The sequence below is a fragment of the Apostichopus japonicus genome, chromosome 4 (genome assembly GCF_037975245.1).
Source record: "Apostichopus japonicus isolate 1M-3 chromosome 4, ASM3797524v1, whole genome shotgun sequence".
Lineage (NCBI taxonomy): Eukaryota > Metazoa > Echinodermata > Holothuroidea > Aspidochirotida > Stichopodidae > Apostichopus > Apostichopus japonicus.
The window spans coordinates 15,872,209-15,886,162 of NC_092564.1; the positions used below are offsets into that span (position 1 = coordinate 15,872,209).

General features: G+C 36.6%; 1 protein-coding gene across 1 annotated transcript in view; it reads left to right on the forward strand.

Moving 5' to 3' along the window:
- LOC139966591 (uncharacterized) overlaps positions 1 to 13,954 on the forward strand; it is an 85,516-nt gene that overhangs the window by 13,604 nt on the left and 57,958 nt on the right. Inside the window, exons 2-4 of the mRNA XM_071969781.1 lie at positions 6,238 to 6,326; positions 7,186 to 7,390; positions 9,042 to 9,172. Of these exons, the coding sequence (XP_071825882.1) occupies positions 6,238 to 6,326; positions 7,186 to 7,390; positions 9,042 to 9,172 (425 nt within the window). The remainder of the gene's footprint in view (positions 1 to 6,237; positions 6,327 to 7,185; positions 7,391 to 9,041; positions 9,173 to 13,954) is intronic.

Here is a 13,954-nt window from a genome sequence, read left to right on the forward strand (position 1 = left end):
CTATATATATGGCTATATATATGGCTATATATATGGCTATATATATGGCTATATATATATAGCTATATATATATATATATATATTTACATATATATATATATATATATATAGGCTACATATATAATCATAATACAGTACGTCCTTACGCATGCTGAGCCTTTAACATGAAACTTCCATGTACAAGGTTGCGAAAGATTATGTGTAACTTTCCGACTTTTTAGTCTGTTGAACAACATGGAGTCATCGTGCCCAGACAGTGAGTTCGTTGTTATGTGTAGCCTACAAAACGCGTTATTTAAAGCGTAATTCGTGCACTGTCAACACTGAATCTGTACGTGGGCCTACACCATGATCAGTACTGGACAGGAAATTTGCATGTGATGCAAACAACAAGAGGACCAATCCGTGTGTACTACTACAATGTATACACACGTTCACAGGTACGGACACACGAACGGACTCTCGTGCGGTCTGTACTTTCCCGTATAACGGAAGTAGCAGTGACAATATACAATTTACTTCCCACGCAAAGCTTCTGCACATGTAATCATATTTACATTGACGTAAATATCGTAAGCAAATTCTTTTAATATGCTCATGCGTAGCCAAATTTTACGCACGTTTGGAAAGCAGATATGGCGTAAAGCTTACTATTAACGTCACCTGGTGGTCAAACTGAATCTGCAACGTAATAACAACCACTTTCCTTCCTTTGGAAACAAAATTGGGTATTATGGGGATTATATCCAAAACCTTTTTCTCAATTAACCCGTAAACCAGATGATCAAACATGAGTTTGATGTAAGGTAGTCTTGTGTGTAATTTTTAGGGATTATTTACTGCAAAAGTGAACCAAATTCTGAACAATTCTCTCTGGGTATGCTTTATTATTTTTACAGTTGGGACGACTATGTCAGTTGGGAAAACTTTGGATTTGATCCTGGGTAAAAAAAAACTTGCCTGAACAAAAAGTAAACCGAACACTGCTGGTACCTTTGGTTTCTTTATCTAAAAGCGACTGATGTCCATTTCTACCATATTAGTTTAAAGTTCATCAGCATTGCCACCAAATATGCTAAAAAGTTTCGATACTGGTCACAAGTACTCGAATTTCAACACGCATTTTACTGACACTCTCTATAAGAGTAGTTATTCACTCCTGAGATATACATTTCTGAAATAATCCCCAAATGGTTGGACTTGACCCACACCCCCACCACCCCCACCCCCCCCCCCCAAAAAGGTCATCAAGGCTTTAACAGAGGAACTGGCACTTAAAAAACAAGTTTTGAATGATTATTTATAGCCCGCAATGACTATAGGTTTAAGAAGATTTTTGTTTTTTGTTATACATCTTCTTCTTTTTTTGTTCAATGCAAAGTTTAGATTTGGTAAAAGAATGGTGATGAAGGGGAGGTGGAGGAGTTACAGAACCAGCCCATCTCCGTCGTCGCTGGCTAGTGAGCATGCGCATAGGCAGGAATGCACGCATTGTTGTGGTAAACGTAAACGGTTATGTATATGAAGGGATAAAGCAAGATCTTTACTAAGGCCTTCAGTAATGTTTTTTTTTTGTCGGATCGAACTTCCCTATTTCCTATATACTGGCGACTGTCCAAATCCATGGTCCGTGGTAGCATTGACGCTATATTACTGGCTCATATGAATATCCTAAAACATCTCCAGGAATAATAAAATGTGTAATTAATGTCAACCCGCTTTCAAGCGAACAGTATCCATGCCGTTCATGAATTATTTCCGGGCTATATCTATATGATGACCGATAATATAAACAAATGGTATCCTTTCCTCCGTTTGTTTGTATAAAATACAAATTCCATAACAACGTTAGAAAGTGGATATGTCTTCGGAAGCCGCAATCATTGTAATATGTTTACCGAGGGAAATTGTGCCCGTAAATATACCTAACGAATGTTGCCCATGCTACATCATGGGGGCTGAAAAGATACCCTTCTTCGGGATAAGGTACTGTTCATTATGTATACGCGTGTATATATGTGTGTATGTATGCGTGTGTGTATGAATGTGTGTATGTATTGATGTATGCATTTATTTATTTATTCAATGTATTGATACAGGGTAACACATTCAGCATAGCTGCTATAAACTGTCCCCGTGAAACAAACAAAAAGAAACAAAAATCGTCAAGGGCGTAGGAACCGGGGGGCTGGGGGGGCGCCAGCCCCCCCCAGTGAAAATGTGGAGGGGCGGAAGTATCATTCCGCCCCCCGCTTCGCAAGTCAGAAAACCCCTTTTTCATTTCCAAATGAGAAAAAAAATCTCATTTGGAGCACCAAATTGCATCTAAGGCCAGGTGAAAATACAAAATTAAGTTTACAAAATGGAGTGGGTGTTGAAGTATGCTATATTGCACCAAATTGCATCTGAAGCCACCTGGAAATGCAAAAAAATCCAAAGACCCCTCCCCCAGGCCGGCCATCAGTCTTCAGCCCCCCCCCCCCCCCACTCAAAAGTACCTTCCTACGCCACTGAAAATCGTGCAACAGATATAAAATAAAAACAGGAATAAAAAATAATTAAAAAACAGATTTGTGTGTATGTATATATAGGCCTATATATCTATATATATATATATAAATATATATATATAGATATATAGATATATATATATATATATATATATATATATAGGCCTTTATATATATATATATATATATATATATATATATTTATATATATTTATATATATTCATATATATACATATATATATATATATGTATATATATGAATATATATATATATATATATATAGCCTATATATATATAGCCTATATATATATACAAACATTCACATGTACATACATTTTGACACTAACTGAGAACCAAACAAAGGTCGGTGTACGGTAACCGTCTTCTATTTTGTCGATAGTAGAAGAATTATATGCGCTATCATTCATTTACCTGAATGTCAATCAGAGCGAAAAGGGAAACATTTGTTGCCATACTTGAAAGATGATCAAAAGTTACAGTTCTATCTGTGTTACATGTTTATGATTCTAGGTTAACGGATTATTCGTAACTTCCGATTTGGCTTTGGCGACCCGTCTTGCTATTTCCCGTTGTTCTTTCATTAAGGATGTTATACTGAATATTTTACAGCATGTGACGGGCTCTTTATAATATATACCATTGAGCGATCACATTTTAACATCTTCTTCTTGTTTTGCAAACGCATCATGAAATATGAAGCCAATGAAACTGCAAGCAATGATGCTTTCTTGCGTTGTAAACCAAAGTCATAAGGGAAATCATTGTTCCTTTTAATAACAAATAGGACAATTGAAAGTCTGGTACAATAACAACAATGAAAAAAAAAACTACCGTTTGATAGCTTCCTAAAAGGTCCTTCAGAAGTTGAATTAAAATTGTCGGGAAATGAACAACTTTACCAGCGCTCTGGTTTCCTGTATTTTAGGGATTTACAAGAACTGTTGCGAAGGCAGACTACTCTCAACGGAAATTCCACTTGTTCGTCTGATTGTTACTAAATGTATATTACGATCGGTTTCACTGATGGTTGCGGTGACGGTAATCAAATGTCAAAAGGTAGATACCTATAAAGGTCTATAGTCAGTACAGGCCCCAAATCATAGCACGTCTATAATTGCTAAAAGTTTTTAAAAAAGTACTTTCCTGGAGGTCTTTGCTCTCCAAATTGTTCTCAGACAATTTTAAGGAACACACAAGATTACTGAATGTCCCAGGGAGGAAAATTTCCTCGAAGTTTGTAATAAAAACAGTCTAATAATTTGGACCAAAGGTGACCATCATATTTGAATATCTAGCATATTTGGGGCCAATACAGACTACACTATTGTTCTGAAAACTGTTTACTCTCTGTTTGTGCATTGTTCTACACTGTCTATCAAGCTAGAACTTTGACAGCGTTAATGAATTAATGCTGTCATTGATGTCGTCATTATGTATTTTAAAGAGTTTTCAAGAGTTACTTTAGATTCAGCAATGTGCAAACTCCATATACATAACAGAAGAACAATAAAGAATGTGGTGCGATGACGTCATGGTTATACTTACTCAAGTCTCCATCCTTGTAACGTGTACAAGCTTTAAAGCGAGGAATATCTCTCAGATGGAATACGTTATTTGCTGTTTTTGGGGAAGTTTTCACCACAATTATATATATGTTACATAAACCAATGAAGATGGTTGTGTCAGTCTGTGTCTCCTTCAAACTTTTATTTAGACGTACACATCCGAAGAGCCTGTTCTCTTGGAAGTTTTGGATTGGGCAGGATTTTGTCACAAGATACTTTGTGTAAATAAGAAGAAAGAACTTAGGTGGAATTAAAAACAAGCCGATTGCGAAACTGAAAACAAGGATATGAAAACCATTGCAGCCTTCCTGCCGAGTTCTACTAGGCTATATAAATATGGATGAAAATCGAAACCAATCCTGTCGATTTCAAACAGGAATCAGGGCTTGACTCAAACAGCTTCCGAAAACATTCTCAGAAGTGTAACACAACTATTACAACATATATATGAAACAGACGGACATGGGCGTCAACAGGTGGGGGACGGGGGGGACATGTCCCCCCCACTTTCAAAAGTGGAGGGGATATCATATCATTTGTCCCCCCCACTTTTCAGAGCAGTTATTAAAAAAATCACATGCATATGCGCGATTTTCTATCACAATTGCTGAGCTGATTCAAGTAGAATCTAACTTAAGAATCATTATCAATAAATTGCACTGGAAATTAGAACGTGCTTGGCCCTTTATCCCCCTTCCTCCGATATTCACCCTCCCCGCTTCGTCCGAGACCTCTGATAAAAGTTTGTGCGATGTTTGAACGATGTTTTAGAGTGTTTTGTGGAAGCACCCCTTCTCGCCAGAAATGGAATTCCCCTTGCCCTACACTGTGAATCAGAGAAAACGACGCATTTCAACTTGAAAACAAGTCGAAGACCCCACCAGGAAGGTAATATCATATATTTTAGGCCCTACAGACAGTATTCTGCCTGTATGCAGGGTATTATATGATACCAAACTACCGAAAATATTTCGTTTGAGATGGACGCTGTGTAATTCGTTTCCCTTGGTGTCAGAACGGCATCTTTCTACCAGTACTTTCTGTCGGAATTTAGTTTTGTGAGACAAAATTTCCCCTCACAGATCTGGTTCTGATGTAACTAAAAACGACTCAGGAAGGCCGTCTCCTGCGATCTAGGGGGTCTTATGTACCCAAAATTTTCTGGTACGCTACGCGCCAACCAATGGTGGCCCTCCGCTTAGATAGTATAGTGTCCCCCCCACTTTCTGAAACCTGCTGACGCCCATGCAGACGGACAACTCAAAGCCAAACACAATCATCGTCCATGCACGCGAAATATCAGCGCATTTTTGAAACAATTTCGGCGAACCTCGAGTTAAACTGATGAATATGTTGGGTCATTCCTAAATTATATCTAAAGAAAATGCTAAAGACCTTTTTAGACATTACCGTCCCATAAGCGGAGTACCCGGGGAAACAGTTGTTCTTGCCCCTATGCCCCGATTGTTCGTGGTAATCCGTCTCATAAATGCCCCCCTTTGTCAATGAAGAGTACCCTTTTCGTATTTTCTAATATGAAAAATGATACTCCTTCTCCTTTTGGCAAATTACAAGTGCTCTTTCGTTAGTCGAAATGGAATTTGTGGAGGACTTATTAAGTCGTGGAATTGAGAAGTACCGTCATTTTCAAATCCAAGTCACAAGTCCCACTGCCCCTAAAATTGTGTGTCCTTGAGATTCAGTCGATTTTCGTTGCTCCCATATGGAGGGGGAGGGTTGAGAGAACGGATTAGAGCAATGTAGATAAGATCACCCCCCCCCCACACACACACACACACAAAGTGACAAAGAAGCATGTGATTATGGCCCCCAAGGTATCCTTCCTTTCATTTGTTTTGGTTTATGCACTACAAGACTAGTTTAGAAAACATTGTCATTACAACTAAAGTACGTATGCTAGCAAGACGTTTGCCAATTTTCTGTCGTATATTTAATTTTTTATTTGTAAAAAGATTTCGGTCCGGAGGATTGGAGTTTAAAATTGACAAATGATAGGAATATATTAAGCATTGAATATCCACCCCCGTCCTTTCCATATATAACTTTAAAGGGGGTGTCTTCTCTTACAACTGTAACTCTTAAAATTCCATTCACTTTTTCTACCTTTTCTTCTTCAGGGATACTGTTCTCTATGGAGCATTAAGCTGGGACCTACATTCGCTCTGCTGTGATAATATTTACGGTGGAGACGAAGCTTGTGAATTTGGTGAGATTCTTTCAACCGTTTAGTTTTCTTATACAAGCATCGCAAAAAAAAATAGTCAATAGAATCATTAAAAATGAGAGGTGTTTAAAAATTAGGTTTTACGCCTTTAAAAATGGAAATTTTAATTTCCAGTTCCCGAATATATCTCAACTTCGCAAACACAGTCTTTTTTTTGTATAGCTTTCATTCAAACCTACAGCCTTATAAATAGTCTTATATCACATCATGACATGTATGACAATCTAAGAGATTTTGACCGTTCAATTTATAACCTTTTGAGACAATTCAATTGGTAAATATATCTTAATTTTGCTAGTTATTGGACAAAAAGTTTACACAAAATATTGATTGGTTGCACATGTTACCCAGTGTTAGCTAAAGTATGTTTTATTTTAAATTCATTTAGAGTGTTCGTAATAACCTCCATAATGTCAATGGTCATCCACAGAAAGTCAATTAACAGATATCAATGTAGTTTGACGTAAAAGTTTTAATTAGTATTTCATTGAATAACGTAAAAACATCCACCACCCCACTGTGTGCCAGTGTTATGTGTTTTGAACTTCATGGAGATAAATTTAGAACTTTTTACCAAGCTTAATTTTGGAGGTAATATACCGCTATGGTTTAGTTTGTCAGCCTTTTCACAACTTTATTGCATAAAAATATATAAATATACAAATTATACAAATATATACAATATTTACATCTTGGAAAACAAACAGAAAATTCAAATTTGACATAAGTTACATATCATAGACTCCACATACACACCACTAGTCTTTTTATAAAAAAAAATTGTTTAACGTGTAAACCAAGAAGTAAACTTTTTTGTAATCTTTTTCTCATGTCTTTCCAGTTTGTCCATGCATCAATGGGGCTCGGGCTTGTAATTTTACAGCAGAAACTTGCGAATGTAGAGACGGTTTTAAGGGTTCGTTTTGTCAAACGTCTTGTAAAATCGATAAAAGATATGGCAGGCAGTGCATTAACCGATGCCAATGCGGGCCCGATGCGTTTTGTGATCACGTGACAGGTGTATGCGTTTGCCTCAAGAAAGAGGGGTAAGATATTACTTACATTTTGTTTTCATACACGGTGGTTTATTAGGGACATGGTAAAATGGGAAAATTTACCATTTTTTTCATCAAAAATCTATGGATTTTTGAAGATTTCGTTACCATGTCCTGTATAGGATACCGTCAACAAATGCAGCTATATTTAAACTAAGAATTATCTCAAGTAGCTGTATAGTATGCCCGGCTTAAGTTTGGGGTCGTGTGTGTGTTTGTGGGTGGGTGGGTGGGTGGGTGGGTGGGTGGGGGAAGAAGATGTGGGAAGGGCATCACTTGAGGTCAGGTGGAGTGAAAGCGTCCCCGTCAAGGACTTGAAAATTTGTTAAATAAACTACATTATATGATACCGGTATTAGAAAAATAATAATAAAGGGGATTTGATACATCAGATATGACGTTACATACAACGGTATTTGGTGGAATGCTTTAAATCGTATTTACACATATTTCAATGAAAGGGCGGTCTAGGAAATTCAACTCACAGTCATCGTGTAAATTGAAGTCAACTAAGCCCTTTCATGCCATTAACTATACGTGTTTCAAGTTTTCTATAGTTATTTGCCAAGGTTAATGATGTTAACACAACTTGTGTCTTAAACGAAATAACGTTAATAGCCATTTGAAAAAAAATAATACAGGGTTAACTGAGGGTTACTGCTTTCAATTTTGACATGATAACAAGAAGCAAAATCAACGCAGTTCACTGACAAATTTGCAACTTGTGGTAAATCCACGAAAACCATATTTTGTATCATCTGTTACCATAGAAATCATACAAAAACAAGTCATTATAATTAGATCATGGAAAGTGGAAATTGCTGTAACATGTGAAATTTACGGACTGATCAAAAGAAAGGTTTGTTTTCCATTGATTTTCTCCATCGTATTTCGAATGAAATGGAGACAATAAAATGTTCCTAGTTACTGCTGGAGCACTTCTTAGTCGGCTTTGATAAGTTCACTCACGGGACGGACGGCCAAAAAGTCAACATACAAAACAGACCGCCGTCAATCATATTAGAGGGCGACATTTGCATTAATTCGTATCGTCTAATTCCAAGGATCGCTAGACTGAATGAGGGCGCTATTCTATATATTTCATTGATTAAATTATCAAACTTTGTTATTCCGCCTTTGAAACTCTTCCAATGAGAATCAAGTTCCTTTAGATAATTTGTTCACTCTTAAGGTTCTATGTTCAAATATCGGCAATTTCTTTTTCTTCCAAACTTTTTGGCGACCCTCCATTTTTGGGGGGCGACTCCCGTCTTTGAATACCACGGATTTAAATGTTACTATTATTTATATATATATCAGAGTAATTTTCATTATGAGACATTTAGGCATAGGCCAAAATTAAAATATCGAGTTACAGAAAATATAATATTATCAGCACCGACCGATTTTTAAAACTCGAAGAAGTTACTATTTTCTCAGTTTCCACATTGTCCTGGATCGAATTTTTCTTCCTTTGGGAGGTGTGTGCGGCAAGCCGTGTCTATAGGGAAAATAGGGTGTTCCCTACCTCACTTAAAAAGGCTCAACAATTTGTGAGATTGACGTCTTTAAGTCACAAAGGAATGTTCTTTCAATTTAGAAACTTATTAAATGCTTGTATTTTTTTTTTTTAATATTTCAGATGTAAGCGATGTAAAGTTGGTCGCTGGGGGCGCAATTGTAATTTTCTGTGTGACTGTGGGCGAGGATTCTCTTGCAATGATGACACAGGACAATGTGTTTGTAGGAACGAAACTGTATGCAACCAAACCTGTAAGTACTCAGAACCATGAAGATGAAAAAAAATGTGTTATTCTTAGCTTCTTTTTTTTTCATTTCCCTTATTGTCTCTAAATAAACAATTTTGTAATTTTCTCCGTGTGTACATGGAGCTTCGGCAATCGTTACTACCAGCGTAAAGCGTTTAGTAAAGATGTAACAACATTAAAGTGTCCTAGGATTTCACAAGCGTACAACATATGGAAGCATTGAAGCATGTTTTGGTAAAATTTGGTAATAATACAAGTGGTATAATCACGACATTGGGTGAATGACTTGTAGACAAAAGTATTTTTTTATTCTACATATTGCCATGTGACTAAGGGGGGGGGGGGTGCAACATCTAACACCAGAACTCTGGAAAAGGGGTTATATCTTAGTAGGCTTCAAACATCTAAGATTCGTGGCTTGTAAAGATGGACCAGGATTTATTCAAGCGCCATCCGCGCATATAGACAACATACGGACACCCCCCCCCCTTCTCCCCTCCTCCTTCATGCCTACCACAAATCGAAGTCCAATGTATGAATGTCCTTGTTCTGTATTGCGTGGTTTGCTTAAATATGACACGTCATTATCTAGTCATGATGAATACCGCGATATTCTTTCACATCAGAAGAAATGGAGACTGATAACATGATTATGATTCCCATTACGCAATGCGAACGTTCGGAAGTCATCTATACAAAACAAAATATTGTTTTTCGTTACCGATATATCCAAATTCGAAGCAGTAAGCTATGTAAAGAAGATATTCAAATGGCTGTTTCGATCAAGATATTCAAAATCACAATTGATTTCCGTCACCTTCCATCCTCAATTTCATCCATAGGCAGCGCTGATAGGAAGAAAATGGAAGCAATGTTTCCAACGAAAACGGATTTTGAAAGCATTTTTGATCTTAACAAAATTTTCCTTATTTCCTCTGCTTTCAGGCGTCCGTGGTGTCGTACTAAAATAGACTATATTTCAATGTTAGCTATTTGAAATATTAATCAAATACTAATATAAAAAATCCTTATTTTAATTGTTGCTCAACGATACAACAGGTAACGCCACTTTGACGTCGTTATATGCTGAGTTGTATCTGGTTATGCAATATCTTATAATCCATGATGTAAACCCTTACGCGAATGAGGGAAAAGATGGCGCTATTTTAATATATTCTGTGAAATATGGTAATGTCTTTTATAAGTTTCCGTAGACACAGCCTGCGGTTGCTCCATGTTGACAAGATAACATGCTTACATGAAATTCTTCTTTACCACAAAACAAGCTATGTCATGTCATTATGCAACCGAGTGAGAGATAGAAGGAAACCATTAAAAAAAAAAAAAAAAAAAAAATTCTCGATGATGTCATGCTTATACACTTGATCAAGTCTCCGCCTTGTGTGTGAAGGAACATTTAAATCTGCGATATCACCCAAATGGAATAAAAACAAAACATTGTTATAGTTGTTTGATGGAAGTTGTTTATGACAATTTATCTCTATATCGCACGCATAAACGAATGATGGTTGGGGTTTTGTCTCCTTAAAGCTACAGCAGTGAGTTGGGATATAAAATTATGTGCGAATGACGACATCGACTTTCTACATATATAACTGTACCTCTCAATATATGACTAGGAAATCTATATGTGGGGTAACTACTCCTCATTATAGTTATTGAGTTGTTAGAGTTTCATCTTATCAGTTAATAGATAATCACATATGTGATGTAATGTGTTATTTGAATAAACCGTTGAAATGTATATCTTATTTCATAACTCCTAGTGAGGTGGTGGGGGAGTGCTGTGCTAAAGTAACATATTATGTTTACAGGTACCTCATAAAAACTATACAACAACGAAGTTTAAGTACATTCTACAGTGTCTCCCTCGGATTGACAAGGAATTAATACTTTATCAAACCTTTACGTGGCGAGACTTTCATACTCGATTCATAATGTCAAAGTATTGCAATTACTTCTTTTCTTTGTATTAAAAACAAAACAAAGCGAAAATTAAATATTTTGACAAATGCATTTATTCGGCAAGCACTCGAACGTTTCAGCACACAGATATACTGTACACGGGCGAATCTCTCTCATTAATCGGAGACGTCGAATTATCTAGGTTTCACTCAAGCTGTTGCTGAGGCGGAGGGGAGAGGGGGTGGGGTTGGATCGCCACCGAAAAAACACTTACATGCACTCGGAGTTTATGTCAAATATTATAGTAGCTTCGACTCGTTTTTCAGTATCGGTTCACAATTAGTGAATATTTGGTTTAAGAATACCACAAATTCTCTGCTTTCGAACTTCTGCTATCAGAGGCAGCGAGAAAGGGCTCAATCAGGTGGGCGGTGAAGGAGTGGACGGGTTGGGACTCATAAATTACGAAAGTTCAAGTGGTAAATGTTCCTTTGATATGAAGAAGCCAAATCACCTCTACAGGTCACGATAAGTTGGACCACAAATTCGACTGTTTTATTTGTTTCAACAACAGGTTACTTTATAATGAACGGTTTTAAAATACCACTTTTCCGATACCCAACTTTGAAAAGGGTACCTTTTTTTTATTAACAAAGGGGCACATTCGATTTAGGTTTATATCAAAGCTGGAGGGAGGATGGGGTGGGGTCGGGGGGGGGGGCGCATTCGGCTCCAACGATCTTGTGCCGTGTTATATTTCACATATACACAAAATCCTCGGAATATGCAGTAGATTCACTTCAGGTTTGTGAAATCAGTATATCGAAGCACTTGGAGCTGTTCGATAACACACATTGTTAATGGCTTAACGAGAAAAAATAATAACAACAACAACACCAAAATAATATAACTAACTAAGAAACACACCATCAGGAAATAAGTCTTATTTGTTCATATATATTTATATATATATATTGTACGCTATAGGTATAAGAAAGGGCACTATACTAAAGATATACGAGGGATGATAACAGTATACTCAAAATCCAATTGACTTACAGTGAGAGTGAATTGGTGAAAGGTCAAAGTTCAAAGATGAAAGTTTCACCTATACCAAGACCAAAACAGGAAGTCAGGCACTTCCCCAGGAAATAATTTCTTAGGTGAAGTAGCCTTTCACTTAGATACTACTGTTTGTGAAGTTACCATACAAGCTGCATGTGTGATAGGCTAACACCCTTAGCCTATACCTGTCTTCAAGATATATACATATTCATATATAACAGTCTGTGATACAATTTGAGCTCTGAAATACCAAACACGACGATATTTCTTCTTGGTAAGTGACTGTGTTTTATCTGCCTTGCAAAATTAACAAAAGAAACTACAATACGAGACAATGAAATTGTTATTTTATGTTTTATGCCCGGCCTATTAACCATACTGGTGATATCAGATCAATATGATACTTCAAGACCGATAGTGGATTGGTATTACAATAGTGTCATTGCAGGGTTTAATAATCAAAACGTCTTAGTTCTTAACTCCTTGGTCAAGCTCAAAACAGACCGAATTGCTGACATGCGTACATTAATGCCATCTTCAAAAGGTTTCCTAGCACCGGTTTGGTTTTTAACCTCACTAGCTTTCTGTAAAGATGCATTTTATTGAAAGCCAAGTACATCGTACGTGATTGATATCCTATACTATTTGAAAATTATTTAAACTCGTTTTCTAATAAGCTTATAGCAAACGTTACTTTATGTATATTCCATGAATATAATTTTTGAATCTTGAATGACTGAGCTATTACAAGGCAGTAATAAAATATTCCTCTGCCATACTTGTTGGTATGGTTACTTGTGTACATTTTAATAAGATGTCACCTCTGTAAAGCGTTTTTTTTGTGTGTGCAAGAAACTTCATTTGTGATAATAAGTACTCGAGATTTTGTATGTTTGGTTGGAAATGGGGTGTTCACTCGTAGCAGGGGTCAAATTCTTTCCAGTCTTTATGTAAAAATCATCCGACTGAACCCCCCCCCCCCGAATGCCGGTAGGTACGGTGACCCCCCCCCCTCTTGCGCACGCCACTGGAGTCTCACTCCGACAGAAAAATGATACTATACGCATGATCTAATCTAGAGGCCGAGTAACGATCCACAATTAGCCGCTTTTTTAATGATACATAATTATGGACTAAATACTGATTTTTCTTTTTCAGTTTGGCTTTCTCATTCAGTTTTGAATTTTACAAAGTTTCTTAAACTTGCAATGTGCACGCTAATTGGTATACCATATGAAATATGTTGCGTAATAATCAGGCGCGCAAAGGGTATAACTGTTGTATGTCATATGGTATCTTCATATTATACAGTCAATTCCAACCAGCTATCACCGATATCAAAGCAGTATTTATTGTATCTCCTTTCTTTTTTGTGGAATTTATGCCAAATAACGTAATGTGTTAAAAATTTCCCATCAGGTAATACATATATGACGTAATGACGTAATAACGTAATAACGTAATGAAAACCTTTGTTCCCATCCTGAAAAAAAAGATTATGATAGTCCAGGTGAATTCACCTTCTGTTTTTTTTTATTTGACTTATGAAAGAGGAACACATTCTATGTATCTTTTTGAAACTTTCACTTCACTTCCTATACATATCCGTTATGGAGATAAAAACATTTTAAGTCAATTGACAGATGTGAACAGATATGATATCATAGCGGTTTGACACTTTGTATCATGTTTGGCTTTTACATCGAGTTCTCCAATGTAAAGGAATGTATATCAATATGAATGTACTATATACAGCCATTATGATATTCTTAACTTCCCATCCCCTTATAGGTTA